Source organism: Thamnophis elegans, chromosome 5, assembly GCF_009769535.1.
Source record: "Thamnophis elegans isolate rThaEle1 chromosome 5, rThaEle1.pri, whole genome shotgun sequence".
Taxonomy (NCBI): domain Eukaryota; kingdom Metazoa; phylum Chordata; class Lepidosauria; order Squamata; family Colubridae; genus Thamnophis; species Thamnophis elegans.
In genome coordinates, this window is record NC_045545.1 from 23,782,231 (window position 1) to 23,799,829 (window position 17,599).

General features: G+C 36.5%; 1 protein-coding gene across 2 annotated transcripts in view; it reads left to right on the top strand.

Annotated features, from left to right (window-relative positions):
• NEGR1 (neuronal growth regulator 1) overlaps positions 1–17,599 on the top strand; it is a 547,611-nt gene that overhangs the window by 394,324 nt on the left and 135,688 nt on the right. For both annotated transcript variants that reach the window (XM_032218388.1, XM_032218389.1), the window contains exon 4: positions 3,296–3,427. In XM_032218388.1, coding sequence (XP_032074279.1) covers positions 3,296–3,427 — 132 coding nt within the window. The remainder of the gene's footprint in view (positions 1–3,295; positions 3,428–17,599) is intronic.

The following is a 17,599-nucleotide window of genomic DNA, read 5'->3' on the forward strand; positions in this document are numbered from 1 at the left end:
TGAAGTTGAATGCTGCTCTTCTCAAGACTTTAAAGCCACCAGTATTACAATCCTGGAAGTTACTCAAAATATGAGAGATGGAGAAATCCCACAATGGATACAGGAAGGAAAGGATACAGGAGTAAGAATGATTAAATAGCATGTCAACATGTATGACAAATATTGTCCGTTCTCATTGCACATTGATTAGCTAAAGAGTGAAATTTTCCTTTCAGCTTCAATGATCCCAAAATTTTACATGCCCATTCTTTTTTATTTTACTCTCTACCTCAGTAAAATCAGCACTATGACATTAACAATTCTTCAGAAAGAATCTGTTGAAAATCTATCCACCAAAGTATATTCAATTATTGGTGCAATATAATATAAATAAAGTATAGCTTTTCTGACAACTTGGTTGCTAACATAAGCTTCATTTCACATTGAAAGCAAATAATATTTTCGTAAAAAGTCATTGAATCCCCCCACAGTTAAATACAACAGCAGTCAATCACATCAAAAGAACAGCTGGCTCTTTAGTTGAAGTTTACTTTTCATAAGGCATTCTTTCTTTCCCAAAAAGGGAGTTGGGAGAAAAAAACTATTCCATTGCAGTTTCTTTTGTTCCATTAATTGTTTTCTCTCTATTTTGTCTCTCTTTACTTTTGCTTTTCTGAGGCATATGTTTGTATTAAACTATCATTTCTACATTATTTCACTTGGAAAGATCTAAATTATCTAGGAGAACATCCAGAAGACAGCAAAGCTAAAATTGTTAAAATTAACAATTACCATTGTTACCTGCCAAATTATACAAATTTATCTTACTGGATGGAATCACACAGTTGTATTAGCTGCGAGAGAACATTTGGGTCTCAGCAGATGTGTGTCTGTTTTTCTCAGCTCTACCCCACTGGAATTAATAGATGTGCTGTCCAGCCATGACTTTTTCAGGTGTTTCAAAATACTACTTAAAGTTGCTTACTATTAAAAGACTGAAATTGCCATTTTTTTCCTAATTTCTAACTATTTTGCTTTGATTTATTTAAAAAAAATTGGAAGAATATTCTCGGTGTCATTTATCTATGAACTCAATTTTATATCTTTATAAGATGTACTTGGAAAACTTACAACTACAACAAACTTTTGCTGCAAGACAGCATGTGCATAGTAGACATGATTAAAACAGAATTTTCTTAAAATATAAAGTATTCATGAAAAGAAAACGAGTGAACCATTCTCTAGACCTTGACTGAGTAACTGTTCTTAACAAGAATAATAAAACTATAAAGTGATGGAGCAAGGAGTAATGGTTTTCAAATAAGTTGTGAGAGATTATGATGTGGAAAACCTTGGGGAGCTAAACCATAACAAAGAATAATAAAGGAAACATGAAATGCTTCTTATTTGTGATTATTTGGAAACCTTCAATGGGAATTAACCTTGAGATATAGTGGGAATGTTTCCTGATACTGCATTGAGTTCTTCCATTTCTTTCAGGTCAAATTATATAGTTGCTGATTAGATGACCAAATGATTAGCTCGAGAATCTAAGAACTTCTAGAACGTGCTTAAAAACAGGAGTTTGGAATGGAATGAAGAGTTGTAACAAAAGGGATAGAAAGGAAGGAGGAGCAGGAAAAAATAAGAAAATGAAATAAGAGAAGCTAGCTAAATGTGTTTGGGTGAATGTGTCTATAAGCAGGAGAATGAGAATGATCCCATGAAACTCCAGTTCTGCTCTTTAACACGTGAAGCTTCTAAATTCTTCCCTGAACATCATATCAGATTTAAAGTTTAATGAAACACAGCTTCATATTGGTGTAGAAAACTATGAATTTGTTTGTATATTCAATGGTAAGTCCCATTTCTCTTAGAATCTGTTCAAAATGAAATAGTAGCTTGTGCAAGAAGTGGGTTGTCGAGTTTTTGGGTACCATGTGGAGTGTCTCCAGTCATTGTGGTATGAATTGAATTGAATTGAATTCATTGAGTTTGTATGCCGCCCTATTCCCGAGAGACTCAGGGCGGCTCACAATAAAAAGGGAGGGGATACAAAAAATAAAAATAAAACAACAGTTTAAAATTCTGCAACAGCCATACCTCGAATGGGGCTGGATGATTCAACAGCCCCAGGCCTGCCGGAACAGCCAGGTCTTAACTGCTTTGCAGAAGGCCAGGAGGGTAGTAAGGGTCCGGATCTCCATGGGGAGATCGTTCCAGAGGGCCGGAGCAGCCACAGAGAAGGCCCTCCCCCGAGGAGTTGCCAGCCGACATTGGCTGGCAGATGGAATTCGGAGGAGGCCTAGTCTGTGGGATCTAAGTATGTAACATATTTGAATCAGAATAATATTTGTCTTTGGAAAATTATTGTTACCAAAGCTAGTTTTTGGAGAAGATGTCTGGGTGCAGTGGCAGTCTGAATTTTAGATAGGACTTTATTTCAAGGATTTATTTCCAAACCAGTTATATTAAGAATTAAGTTGAGCAAGATTCAACATATAATTAGAACAGATAGAATCATATATTATTGTTAGACAAATGTTCACCTATGAATCTAACTGCTTACAATATATCGGATTGTGTTGATGCTATGACTTAGTGTACATATTTGGTGTATGTGTCAGATTATTTTTTATGGTCTAAGTGGAACTTTATATTTTATAAAAGTCAATATAAACTGAGGTATATTAGTGAATGTTCATCTTACAAGCTAGAAGGCTGTTCAACTCAACTAGCAGAGAGGCATAGAATTATTTGTAGTATGCTAAAGTTAGGTAATGCTAAACTGTTATAAAACTTGTGTAATTACTTTTCATTGGCTAGTCACTGTTATAACATTGCTGCTAAAATGAGATTATTCTGGGCCACTCGGTGTAAACCAGTTAGGAATCACAACCAGATTAATTAATTGTGCTTTATTGTGAAGTTATATTGAATCTTGCAAGTCTGAAAATATAGTCCTTTCCCCAGCTTTCTTTACAGCCCAAAACTAGGGAGGGTCTCATCTGAACCTCTTACCCTCCCCACTCCCCAGTTTCCAGCTTTGCTGTTTCTTATCTGACCATTCCCTTGGCAATATCTCTTTCCCAGACTCCCAAAGTCTTTTCCACATACCATTACAGTTGTACAATGCGAGATTGTTTCCTGAGCGCAAGAAAATAAGTACAATGTACTCATTTTTCATTTTAGAAATAGTTCTGTCAGCAGAACTTTTGTGTAACACGTTGTTTATATCTGAATAAGATTCATTCAGCTCCAGTTACTTTTCCGCCAGATTTCCTATTTTCAACATCTTTTTCTTCTTTCATTTCAGCCAAACCCTTTGAAAACGGACAATACTTGGACATCTATGGAATTACAAGAGACCAAGCTGGGGAGTATGAATGTAGTGCTGAAAATGATGTCTCAGTTCCAGATGTGAAAAAAGTAAAAGTCACAGTAAACTGTAAGTCATGATTTTTTTTAAAAAAAGAATCATTAAGTACATTGTGATTTTAGACACAAAAAGCAGTTGTCAATAAATGAGTAAATGTGACGTAAATTCTGTATAAAGATTACACTAGCTACAGGCTTTGCCCATAACATGTCTTCTGGAGAAGGTCATTGACCTTTTGTACCAGGAAACTCTTGGCAGTTCTTACAATAACTTACAATAACTTACATTTCATGAGCATGCATTATTCCCAGCCACACATCTCAAAAAAAATTATTTTGAAAGCCTTTCTCATTCATCCATAGACTTCTTCCACATGCTGGGCTGCCTATTCACTCTTTCTTTTTGAATTGGAAATGTTCACTAATTTCAATCTTGATAAGAAGATAACAGAACTCTATAGATTTTAGCAAGATTTCCACAAAACGTGGCCATTCCATGACAGAAAGCTGAAAATAAATGAAGACTGTGAGAGAACCTCTCATTCCCAACTGAAAAGTTTTTACCAAAAAGATACCTTTGGGGCCAATGCTTATTTGTGCATGTTATGTATCCTTATATACATATACAGCAGTGGTGGGTTCCTACCAGTTTGGCCCAGTTTGGTTTGGTGGCTTGGGTTGCTGGGACCATCAGCGACCCAGGACTGCCACACCCACAAACTGGTTCTCCGGGCTGTGCCATAGGCACCACCATCTTGGTTTTTGCTTCTGCACATGCGCAGAACAATTTTTAGTGTACTGCTCAGGCGTGCGCAGCATACATCAAGCGTGTGTGGTGTGCCCACAAGCAACCTGGCAGTACTGACTGCCGGAACCCACCTCTGGTATACATACGTGTGTGTATGTGTGTATGTGTATGAAGAAATTAAACTATAAAAGTACAAGGAACAAGATTTAATCTTATTTTTAAAATACACATTACTTACATAAAATATTGTAATAGGTTTCCCTAATAACAAATTCAAATTTTCTGAAGATTTTTTAAATTTATAATAAAGATAATGATAATAAGTAAAACACTACTGTATTTAAACTGACTTATATTTTCCTTGTTTCATCCTTTTGCAAAATTCTGAAGTCCATATCTGTGATAATTCCAGTAATGAAATTGTTTTGAGTTGCCATATATTAAGTTTGAGTGGGAAAAAAACCTCAGTTCAATTTTAAATGATAGGAATTATGATAGTGAGGAGTTAGAACAGTGAGGAGATGAGGAAAATTTAGAGTTATCTTAGTGGCTATTCCTTCTCCCACACTTAATATATTTCAGATTATAATTGCGTTTATGTACTCTAACACAAATAGTTCTCCATTATGCTTAATATTAACACACCACTAATGTATTGTTTCAGGAAAAATGCAGTAGAAAAATTGTAGTTATTATGATGGGCCGGTGTTTCTCAACCTTGGCAGCTGTCAGATGTGAGGACTTCAATTCCCAGAATTCCCCAGCCAGCAGATACTGCCCTTAGAGAAATGAAGTAATACATCTGCATATTGCCAAAAGAAATACTGTTACTTAAGAAGACACTTTGGTCTTGAATCAGAAGGAGACTGGTAGCACCTTTTCGGACTAATTATTAAATCAGATTAAAGCCACAAACGTTAACTACAGAACACTGTTAGAATATTATAGGAGATTTAGATTGATGTGGGATGAAGTAGGGAGATGAAATAGTTATGCCAATGCAAGTTATATCTAAAACACATTGCAAATGCCATACAAATTTATAATTAAAAACCCATTGTTTTTGTATAGAGATTCTGAAATCTTCTGATGTATGTCAGTTTTTTAAGCCTTTATTCAATTCTGTTGGTAGAGTCTTTTGTTCCAAAACAGCTACTTTGATATACTTTAGGAATTCTGGGAATTGAAGTCCAGACATCTTAAAGTAACCAAAGTTGAGAAACACCAATCAAAATATATTCTCCAATCATAATTGCAAAACTCAGAACAGGTTTTTGATTTGGCATTTTGAGGTAGAAAATGGGAAGCTAAAATAAGAAGGCATGGTATTTTTTTTAAAAAAAAATAGAACTCCCCCACCCTATACAACTTTGGAAAATCCTGAAAAACTTTACCCTTATAAGTATGCATAAAAAATATCTGTTTTGCATCAGTTAATTCATCTATTGACATTGTAAGTCCAGACCATTGATATGGACATCTTCTTGTCATTTATTTGCCTGTTCCGCAATCTACCCCAATTTACTTGGCTTTGACACTATCTTCAAGGCATAATCGTATATTAACATATTTGCCAGAGAGAAGTATTTTCTTTAGTAGAAGTGTGATTTAAAAAAAAATACTTGAATTTTTGTATTCTCCCCACCAAAACAAAATAAGACTCATCAGTAGGATTCTTTTAAAAGCATGTGTTTCAGGGTAACATGTTGTTCACCTCCAAATGCTATGTTTTTAATGTGTAGTGATTTCTTCCACCTCAATGGGAAACAGATATGTAATCCCCCTCTCTGTAAATTCCCAGCACTTGAATAATCTAGAATGTGCTCCAAAAAACTATGACTGTATTCACTGAGCTCTTGTTTTTCTGGATCTGACTTTAACGTATAGCTTGGTAAACCTTATCTGCATGTCTTCCAAGCCTCTCATATTACTAGCAATATATTGCCAGTAATGTATTACCAGTTATTGCCTGTAGCTAGATTAGGAGTATTGGAATTCTTCCTGGATTGCCCAGAGCTGCCTCATTATATCAGTTTCCACTTTCTGCCTGTTTAGGAATACATACATACATACATACATACATACATACATACATACATACATACACACACACATACATACATCCGTGCATGCGTGCATATGTGGGCATGTGTGTGTTTTATAGATTTTCACAGGTATAGATATGCTGGTCTTGTATTTGGGTCTTTTCCCATGTAAGATTGAGATTGTCTTGGCAACGTTTCAGCACGGTCTCACTCGCCATCTGGCTGGTGTTTTTGGCTTAAAGTGTGATTGGGGCTGCCATCTGTCTATAAACCAAGAGGTGGGGGTGTGTGAAGTGCTGGTGTTATTTCAGTAAGTGGATTGATTGGATGTGTGGCTGTATCATGATTGGTAGATTGGTGCTCATTGGTGCTGGCTGTGTATCCATTGTTGTTTTGTGGTGTATTGGTATGGGTGGTGGGTGGGGCTCATTTGTTGACTAAGGCTGGTTTCCAGACGTCTGGAAATATATATGTAAACTGTAGATAGTACATATACTTTATGTACCAGACATAACTTTAATTTCCATTAGAGAAATGGATTATATTGAAATCCAGAATCTTTACTATTTTGGCTTTTTCCTTAGATCTTCTATAACGGGTGTCAAACTTCATTTCATGGATACCACATCAAGGTTATGTTTGACCTTGGGGGATGGGTAGGTGTGTCCATGGTAGGCATGTCCAGCTTGACATCACTCATATCGGGGGAATCTGTGGCCCAAGCACTTTGCCAAGCTTCATTTTTGCTGGCAGAGGCACTGCAGGCTGTTTCCAGGGTGGCCTCATAGTCTAGATCTAAGCACCATGCAGCCGGATCCAGCTTGTGAGCCTTGAGTCACAAGGTATGGGTTAATATAAAATATGTCCTACTTTGAACTTTCCATCAATATCTTGTTGGCCATTTACAGAAATAGAATAATGGGCTATGCGGGTCTTTTGCTGGCTATAATAGTGCTTTTCATTCTTGCTTGAAACATTCAAATATAGTTTACAAGATAAATGGTTTGAGGTAGTTATACTGATCTCAAACTTCCTAAAGCAGTCCAAAATTCCATAATAATTTAATAGTCCAGTGAAGCAAAACAGGATCTTTTTAATGCAGTTCATATGAACTTCACTTTCAGTCCAACTCTTTGCAAGGATAAAGGAAACAAGATAGCATCCTGGTTCAAACTGTACTGCATCAATCCTTCCATCCATTTCATCTGTGGTTCTTTCTTCTTCTAATATTCCACTAAGAATATCAGAGAAATCTCATAAAAGCATTGCACATTGACAGACCAAGCTGTGTATTTGAACTACAGTATATTGTTACTTACATATATCACAGGTCATCTGACACTAGAGAATAAAGGTTACTGCCTTTCCTGCCAGATGAAAGGAAGATTTTTGTGTAAGCTGTTGTATTATCAAGGATAAAAAGTCCAACTAGGAGAAAGATCATGATCCCTTGGTTTTTGATGTGAAAATTTTGTATCATTTACCACTCCACTGCCTTTGGACATATTGAACAGGATTATGATCCCCCCACTCTTTTGCTGTAAATACGACGTAGCTGCCCCAAAATCAATGCCATTACATCAGATTTATGCTCACATTGCAAAGTGCAATTTGTCCTAATGGCCTTGGCTCTACAATTGTAATTAAAATAGCTGTAAATGTTGATAGATGGTGCAAGGTATACGTGCAAGTCTTGATTCACCGAGGAAATGTGAACAAACTGCAACTCTTGCAAGAGAGACTTTGTGATCTCTGTATCATGCAAATCACCATATGCCTGGCAAGAGAGTTAACTCATCAAGATATAACAACCATTGCACTCACCAGATGTGTGTTTAACAAAACAGCTGCAGGCTGGAAGCTGCTTAGAGCCAGAGAAATGATTTATGGGTGTGTCTGCATTTTAATTTTCAATGAATATATATGTTAATGTTTGAAAACAAATTCCAATAATGTCCTAATCTACTTTGTTGCTTTCATTGCATCTAATTCTAAAGTCATTTTGCTAACACTTGGAGTGTGTGAGGGAAATAGTATATTTAGCCTCTTTTTTTTACTGCCTATTTACCAATGCAGTACATACTTTCTATAAATAAGGAGATAAGGAAAGATAGATTTACTCATGCAGGTCTTGGAAAAAGAAGATAATTTGTACATTTAAAAAAAATGTTTTTCCTTGCAAAATAAGGTTGTAAAAAGGTTCTTGAATTACAATTTGAGCAGGGAAGTGTGGTATTAAGCACTTGAGATAAAAAAGAAAAACCTTCAAAATTTTTCTTTTTCATGCTACCCAGACTGGATATATGGCCTAATAATTCTTGGTTACTATCAAACAATGGTGCTGTCAGGCTGCAGTGAGACCTGGAAGTGATGAAAGAAATAGAGTGATAGAGCAAAAAAACACAACCATCTTACTTTGTTGAAAGCACCAAATTCAAGCAAGGTCTCACAAAATGTGAGAAATAAAAACAGATTTTTCAAACCCTGTGGAGTGAAGCTTTTTCTGCCGCTCAAGCTATTTTCTGTGGAGATGACACCAATAAATGAAGCCCAAATGAAGCTAGAAGGTATAAAGAAGGCACACTTTTAAAGAGGAATAAATTCTTTTCAGCTTTAAACACAAAATTTCATTATCCAAAAAACAACACCATAGAGCTATGGCTACTTGTACAAACAATTTGCATTTTTAAAATCTAAATAATATTTTTAAATTGCTTTCAACAGTAAATGATTTACTGAATGAACTTCATTCAGTAGAAATACTTTTAGGCATTAAATATTACAGAAACATTGTGGATCCTTTCTATCCATAGGGATTTTCTCCATTCTCATTCCTTCCCACATTTTAATTTTTAATGAGCCCAAACTTGTAACACTTAGGTTTTCCTTTTTTTAAAGAGGTCTATTATGGACAAGCAGTGTCGGTAATAATCACGATAGGAGGAAAAACAACTGCAGGTAGCAAAAGCAGCTGAGAAATAATGAGCATTGTTGATGTCACTGATGATGGTGTACATTTTTTTTCCTGCAACATGTCATTCTGCAATACCTACAGAGAGGAATAGTGACTCTGCACAAAAGCAAAGTGCATGCACATACATATAAAGAAAATCAGATGCAGTAACTGCAGTAGCCATATGAGCCTGAATAAAAGACACAGCTGTTTTAATGATTTGAAAAGAGGGGGGAGGGGTTGTGGATCTAGATGGGGAGGGTCAAACCCACATTGCCACGTCAGCATCACGTGACTAAACCGGCCATGGGTGTGGCCAGTGTGTGATGCATCTGGCCCATAGGCCAGGAGTTTGACAGCTCTGGTCCAGATAAAGACCTACATTTTCAGTACATTTATGCATGCCTCTCATTCACAGTTCCTGAGATTTACCATTCACTATTGTAAACCCGCTGAATGATATATGATATGATTTCCCTCTAAAAGTCCCATGAAGCAGTGACCTCAGTAGAATGCAGTTCATTTCTCTTCTGACCAAAACATTTTACTGTTTACTGTTCTACACAGAATTTTGCTAACAATCAATTCTGAACAACTATGCAGCATAAACAAAAGATCTATTTTTTAATATTGGATATTCAGTTTTATGTCATAAACAACCGCTCTGCCTTCCAAATGTATGCAAGGAAATAAATTATCCCCCTTAATGATTGTTCATATGTGAAGATTTGTATTTCTTTTGCTTCTGAGACATTGCAGTAAAGCTTCTTTTTGTTCTTTTAGTATGTACAGCACCACGGTTTTGTGTTTTCCTGTTTTTGTTCTGTTTTGATTGTGCCAATTATGCTTTTTTTAATTAAATATGTCATCTTGTCTTTGTTTTAAAAATATAACTTTATAAACAGGATAGGTTTTGGTGAATATATGGTGGGGGGGGTAGATGAGCAGGAACATACATGCATGCTTTCTGTACAGAATGTTCAATTACTAGTAGAAGGAATGTTTAATTGCTAGTGAGAATACCATTCCAGCAGAATTAAAATAAACAATCTGTGTTTTGTTTTGTCAGCAAGGTTTTATTTGCAAATTTTAATTGTAATGCAGATGCTGATTTATAGTTTACCTGGCTTTAGAACTCCACGTTAATGTAGCAAGATGTGAATATGGCATCTGAAATATTGGCTGGAATTTACAAACAGCTTTGCTAAGTCATTTGGGATGTCAGTATATAATTTCAAAAAATAAGTATTAATGAAGTTATTAAATTCTTAAATTTCTAGAAATTGAAGCTTGAATCCTGGAAAGTTTTAAGACAAGACTACTCAGTTTCTAATCTAGACACAATTGGAATTGAGAAGTATGAGTCTCACAGAAAGCTTCTTAGATCCTCTATCCTAAGTGCATATTTTGGGTGACTGGTGTGATTGTCTTCCCCTTTTGGAGTGGGGAAGGAACAAATTGTTAAAGAAAACTTTTAGAAAAGACAACTCAGTCCTGAAAAATAGAATAGCATGAGAATGAAACTCAAGATAATCGTACTTTGATTTCCTTTGGTATAAGATAGGGCACAGAGAAAGTCTTTCAAACTTTTTGTTATTTTGTCCTACAACAATAAACTGATGCCTGGAATCCTTAGCAAGGCTGTTTCTTGACCCTGTCTATCTTGAAGAGCTGACAACAATTGAAATTTTATTGTTTAGTTTATGAAGAGGGCGGAGAGACTATTTATGGCTACAATTAGTTCCATACTGCCATAGCTTACATACAAATCAAAGACTTGAATATGAAAGATAGCACTTAGAAGGAGCGGGGGGAAATTGTCTTAGAATACCGTAGAATATCAGAGATGGAAGGGGCCTTAGAGGTCTTCAAGTCCAACCCCCTTATGAAACAGGAGGCCCTATACCATTTCAGACAGGTTGGATTAGAAGACTTCTTCTTAAAAGCCTACAGTGATGGAGCACCCACAACTTCTGAAGGCAAGCTGTTCCACTTGTTGATTGTTCTCACTGTCAGGAAATTTCTTCTTAGTTCTAGATTGCTTCTCTCCTTGATTAGCTTCCATCCATTGTTTCTTGCCTTGCCTTTGGGTTTCTTCTTTGTTAGAAAATGTGCAATTGTATTTCTCTGGTTGTCTTTAAATGAAGAAAACATTATCCAACACAAAGCAGAATAAAATCAACATATGCAGTCGCAAAACAGAATAATAAATAAGAACTTCTCACATGCTGAGAAGCATTATAGTTTGGCAAGAAATGCAATCAGGAAAGGGGCATGGGTTTTCACAACCAAGGGACTATATTGATAAATCAGTCTGCATCCTCTGCCAATTTTGAAGTTTTTAGTAAACTCTTCTGTCTCATATGCTGTCCATATGCAGGTCTCCAAAATACATGGATTTTGTATGCAACATTTCTACAGATATTCATTGTGGTGCATGATATTTTAAGTTAGGAACTTACATGTGCAAGTATCTGGAAGGAGAATAATATGTACAGAAACTAAATTAAATTTGTTTGCTGAAAAAAAGTTAGATTTTTAGTCATTTTCATCAAAATGAGTATGGCCAATCTCCAAACACCCATGTACTTGAAAGTGTAATGCCTGATATATTTCAGAACTCTGCCCTTTAAGCTTTCTCCTTCCATCACCATTTCAGCTTTTGTATGTCTTTTTTTTCTGTGCAAGGCAATACTGTTTTTAAAAAGGCATTGGATTTCTATTTCCCATATGAGCTATTCTAGAAAGAAGATATTCTGGACTCAGGCAATGTATATTCATTCATTCACTCACTCATTCATTTATTACATTTCAATTACACTTTTTGTCAGGGATGCAGTGACTCTATGGCTAAGATGCTGAGCTTGTCGATCAGAAAGGTTGGCAGTTCGGCGGTTCTAATCTCTAGCGCCGCGTAATGAAGTGAGCTCCCATTACTTGTCCCAGCTTCTGTTAATCTAGCAGTTTGAAAAATGCAAGTAGAAAAATAGAAACCACCTTTGGTGAGAAGGTAACAGCATTCAGTGTGCCTTTGGCATTTAGTCATGCCGGCCACATGACCATGGAGACATCTTTGGACAGCGCTGGCTCTTCAGCTTTGAAATGGAGATTAGCACCGGACCCTAGAATCGGGAATGAATAGCTCATACGTTTGAGGGGAACCTTTACCTTTACTCTTATTACACCTTTATTACTTTATAAGTAACTCACGATGGTGAACATATATAATACTCTATCCTCCTCCTCTTTTTCTCTACAACAACAACCCCGTGAGGTGGGTTCTGCTAAGAGAGAGAAGGTGACTGACTCAAAGTCACTCAGCCAGCTTTCACCCTTAAGGTCACACTAGAACTCACAGTCTCCTGGTTTCTTGCTTTTTTCCTTAATCACTACACCAAACTAGCTTCTATGTCCCATTTTAAGAAAACAAAGTCAAGACATCTGACAATTAGGAAGGAGATACATTGGTCATAAGAAACATCTTCTTTTGATCAGTGTACAGTTTTATACATGTGGGTATGTGATAAAATATGTTGGAACAGTTATGTTTTTTTCCCTTAATATTAAGAACTGAGATTTGAAAAGTTGGCAAAACTTATTTTTATTTGCTTTACAATTTTGAAATTTCCCCGCTCTGGATTGCAGAGAAAATTTGGAAAGAAAAAATGCATCAAAATTCACCCCGTAATGACTTGATCATCACATTAGAAACAAGGAAAGAATACTTTCACCATGTTTTCCCCAAAATAAGACCTCCCCGGATAATAAGCCTAATCGGGCTTTTGAGCGCATGCGCTAAAATAAGTCCTTCCCTGAAAATATTGCAACACAGCATCAGCCATGAGATGACCACCTTCTGCACCTCAAAAATAATAAGACCTCCCCGGAAATAAGGCCACGTGCTTATTTCAGGGGTCAAAAGAAAATAAGACCCTGTCTTATTTTTGGGGAAAACACGGTAGTAGAAAGACCTGTTCAAGTTGATTTATTTTCTTGGCTCTTTAGCTCAACTTATTAGCATTTCTTAGAACTCTATGTTACAGTTGCTATGGCAGTTTGCATAATATTAGTTATAATGCTCATTTTAGTTGGAATATACTCATATTTGTTACTTGAATTTAATTATATTGCAAACTTTAAACCTACTGATGAAGAAATTAGTGGACTATGATGTTTGTTGTGGTTTTGAGTGTTAAGATGGATAATTTTTGCTTTAATCTTTTCAGATGTGTGTTGTTTAATAACACTGAAGAAGTCAATGTTTTCTTAGAATAAATTGCACTCCAGTCTTTTTTTAAAAAAGGAAGTGGTTGAGCAGAACCACGCAATGGTGACTTCTTTTTCATGGCTTTGTCTAATAAACAAATAGCATAATAAACAGAATAACAGAGTTGGACCTTGTGGGTCTCCAATCCTGCTGAAGCAGGGGACCTTATACAATTTCAGACCAGTGGCTGTCCAGTTTCTTCTTAAAAGCCTCCACTGATGGAGTAACCCACAACTTCTGAATTCAATATGTTCCACTGCTTAATTATTCTCATTGTTAAAAAAATTCTCCCTAGTTCTAGGTTGCTTCTCTCCTTGATTAGTTTCCATCACTGTTTCTTATCTGTCTTCTGGTACATTAGAAAATAGGTTGAGCTGGCTCTTCTTTGTGGCAGTCCCTCAAATATTGGAACATTGCTGTCATGTCACCCCTAGTCCTTCTTTTCCATATACTAGACATACCCAATTCCTGCAGCTGTTCTTCATCTGTTTTGGCCTCCAACCTCTAATCAACTTTGTTGTTCTTTTCTGCACTCAGAAACAGTTGTAGGGAAGTACAACTATTAGTAATAGATACACTAATTGTAGTGCTTCTTGTAGATGGTTAAATATAGAATGTACACAGACCACTACTGCTATTTGGGAAGCATTCACATCCTGGGATTTATTTACAGTTTAACTGGTCTGACCAAGAACCAATTTGATTGGGGTATAACTAAATGTCCCATTTCTGTCTGCATAAGGTACAATAGTTTCCTTCCACACTATATAATTATTTAAAGTTTTGTTATTTTTGAATATTTCTGAAATGAGAGATCAGCCAATGTTGTAGGTTCTATAAACTAATGCAAGACCCCATCATTTCTCTCTTATTTCTACTGAATGGAACAAATTGCATACTATTTTTGTGGCCCAGTGCCAAAATCAAATTTAAAACAAAAAACCAAAACCTGTAAGATTTGCCATGATACTACTGAAATAGCCATTTAATGAAAATATGTGGTATGTATATCTGTATGTGTGCTATTTAATTTGGGGAGAAATATGTATAATGTTTATTGCCAATACCTATGAAGCTCAAATAAAAGCAAATTCTTCTCTTCATTATGGCCTCGATTTAGGTTATTTACTCGAAAATTCTATATTGTATGTTTAAACAGAATAGCAAGCTAACCACCCTGTTTTTATGCCAACATAGTTAGCCTACAAGGATGTTAACTGATTAGTACCTGAAAAGAAACTTCACAATTTCACCCAGAAGTTGCATGCATATGTTAAACAAACTGGGCTAGAGTATTGTACCCTATAAGTGGGATATTGTGGAACAAATCCCTCCCTGCCAGTTAATACTGACTAAACTGGCCACAAAGAAAGATGTTAATCACTGAATAATGCCTTCCATAATGCAGCCGGTTCAAAAAAGATACTCTAATTAATGGTACTGAAAGCTATTGAGAAATGAAGACAGAGTACAAGGATGGATCTACTATCCCCATCCCAGCTCTGCCACAGATCATCAGAAAGCACCATTAACAGAAATAGCACTTAGAGTTGTATACCGCTTTACTGTGCTTCATAGACTTCTCTATGCGATTTACAGAGTCAGCATATTTTCCCCAACAATCTGGATCCCCATATTACCGACCTCAGAGGAGGGAAGGCTGAGTCAACCTTGAGCCAGTGAATTGATTGAACTGCAGAACTGCTGGCAACCAGAAATCAGCAGATCTGTTATGGAACTCAATCTAAAACCTGAATAAAATAGGTCCAGGTAATTTTGTCTCCCAGAATCCTCTGGAGCTGAAGCTCAACCATCTTCCTCCTGGGAATTCAGACTACATTCCATCACATTTCTAACATCAATTATTTTATAGTTATTTGTTATTTTAGCCAACATATTTAGAGTAGCCTAAAACAAAGCAATGTTTCCGTCTTTCAGATCCATCTAGAGCAGGAAAAACTGCATGAAATCCATTTAATTTGCTTATTAAAAAACAAAATGATTTCATTCCAAACTGATTCATGTTGAATCCTTGCAAAAGAGCACATTATTGCTGCTGAAATCAGGTAGTAGATATGACCAAGAAGGGATGAATTTTTAAACTGTCCCATTCTGCTTCATGTGTTGAGGCAATATGCAAATCAAACATGGAAGCAAACCTATACTCCTCCACTACCAGCCTTATCTTTTTTTTAATGGACAAAATAAGGAATGCTGCAGTCAACAGACAAAGTTATATTCCTTTGGATGTAATAGGAGAGATCTATGAGAGTACTCTATACATATGAACCTTTTAAAACATATTCAGCTATTTGAACTGATCTGATAGCTGCCATATAGTTTGCAGTGGATAAATATCATCTTATATCAACTGAGATATTGCTTCATAAGTAGTGGGAAACTATGATTTCAAACTATTCAAAACGAAACTAAAGTAAGCCCTGAAGTCATGCTTCTTCTTCCTATTTTAGAGAATTTGTTAAATTTTCCATTTTATATTTGGATCTAGGTCCTTGAAAAAATATCACATGTTTTGGCCAATATTCTCTATCTTGCTTTTTGGATCTATATCCATATCCATATCCACATACATAAATACACATACATGCATACCAGGGTTGGGTTCCTGTCAGTTCTAACCTCTTCTGTAGAAGAGGTTCCACAAATCTACAGTGCCGTTTAGAACTTGTTCCAGCTCCCTCCCTCCGCCCGTCTGCACATCATCAAGATGAAGAGCAAGAAGAGAAATTCTGTGAGTTGAAGTCCACAAGTCTTAAAGCTGTCAGTTTAAACACCCCTGGGTTTTTTTCTAAAGGGTTAGGAGTGCAAGGGTCTTGTAACTTGACAGCTTTAAGACTTGCGTGCTTCAATGCCAGAGTTCCTGAGCCAACATGACTGGAGGAGGAATTCTGGGAGTTGAAGTCCACAAATCTTAAAGCTGTCAAGTTTGAACACCCCTGGGTTTTTTTTTTCTAAAGGGTTAGGGGTGCAAGGGTCTTGTAACTTGACAGCTTTAGGACTTGCATGCTTCAAATGCCAGAGTTTCTGAGCCAACATTTGGTTGCTAAGCAAGAGCGTTGTTAAGTGAGTTTCACCACATTTTACAAGTTGGCCACGCCCACAGTCACATGACTGCCAAGTAACTCCCACTCAGTCACATGGCTGGCAAGCCACTCCTACTCAGTTACATGGTTGGGAAGCCACTCCCACAAAGCAGGCCACACCTACAGAAGAGGTTCTAAAAAAATTTGAAACCCACTACTGATGCATACATACACATACAAATACACATACACACATATACATACACTCATAGATAAGATTGCTATGAAGATTATAACGTAGTTTTAAAAGAACAATTTAAGTTCTACTCATGACACATTGTATATAAGATTTGTTAAACCATTATTATTATTATTTTTAATAATAATTTATTTATTTATTTATTAGACTTACATACCGCTTCATAGGGCTTTCAGCCCTCTCTAAGCGGTTTACAAATTTTTTTAGCAAATTGAGTCAGCAACTTGCCCCCACAGTCCGGGTCCTCATTTCACCCACCTCGGAAGGATGGAAGGCTGAGTCAACCTTGAGCCGGTGAGATTTGAACCGCTGAACTGCAGATCATAGTCAGCTAAAGTGGCCTGCAGTACTGCACCCTAACCACTGCGCCACCTCCATTATTAATGTTAATAAATATTGTGTTCTTGTTTAAATAATTTAACATGGTAAGAATGCTTTGAGTTACACAAACATTGTGTTTAAGAAGGAAACTAAAATTATATTATTTTAAAAAAACATTTTCTTATTTATTTTTATATCCAAACCTTGGCCAGTATATCCAAACCTTGGCCAGTATATAAAGAGCCGAGGTGGCGCAGTGGTTAGGGTGCAGCACTGCAGGCCACTTCAGCTGACTGCTGTCTGCAGTTCGGCGGTTCTAATCTCACCGGCTCAAGGTTGACTCAGCCTTCCAACCTTCCGAGGCGGGTGAAATGAAGACCCGGATTGTTGTTGGGGGCAATATGCTGACTCTGTAAACCGCTTAGAGAGGGCTGAAAGCCCTATGAAGCGGTATATAAGTCTAACTGCTAACTAACTGCTAACTAACAAAAAACAGCCATCCTTCAGTTCCAGAAAATTCATGGGTTGATCCCTTGCATAAGCAAAAGAAGGATACAGTTTGGTTCCTGCTTGGAGCTACAAAGCAACTAATGGCACAACTCTAG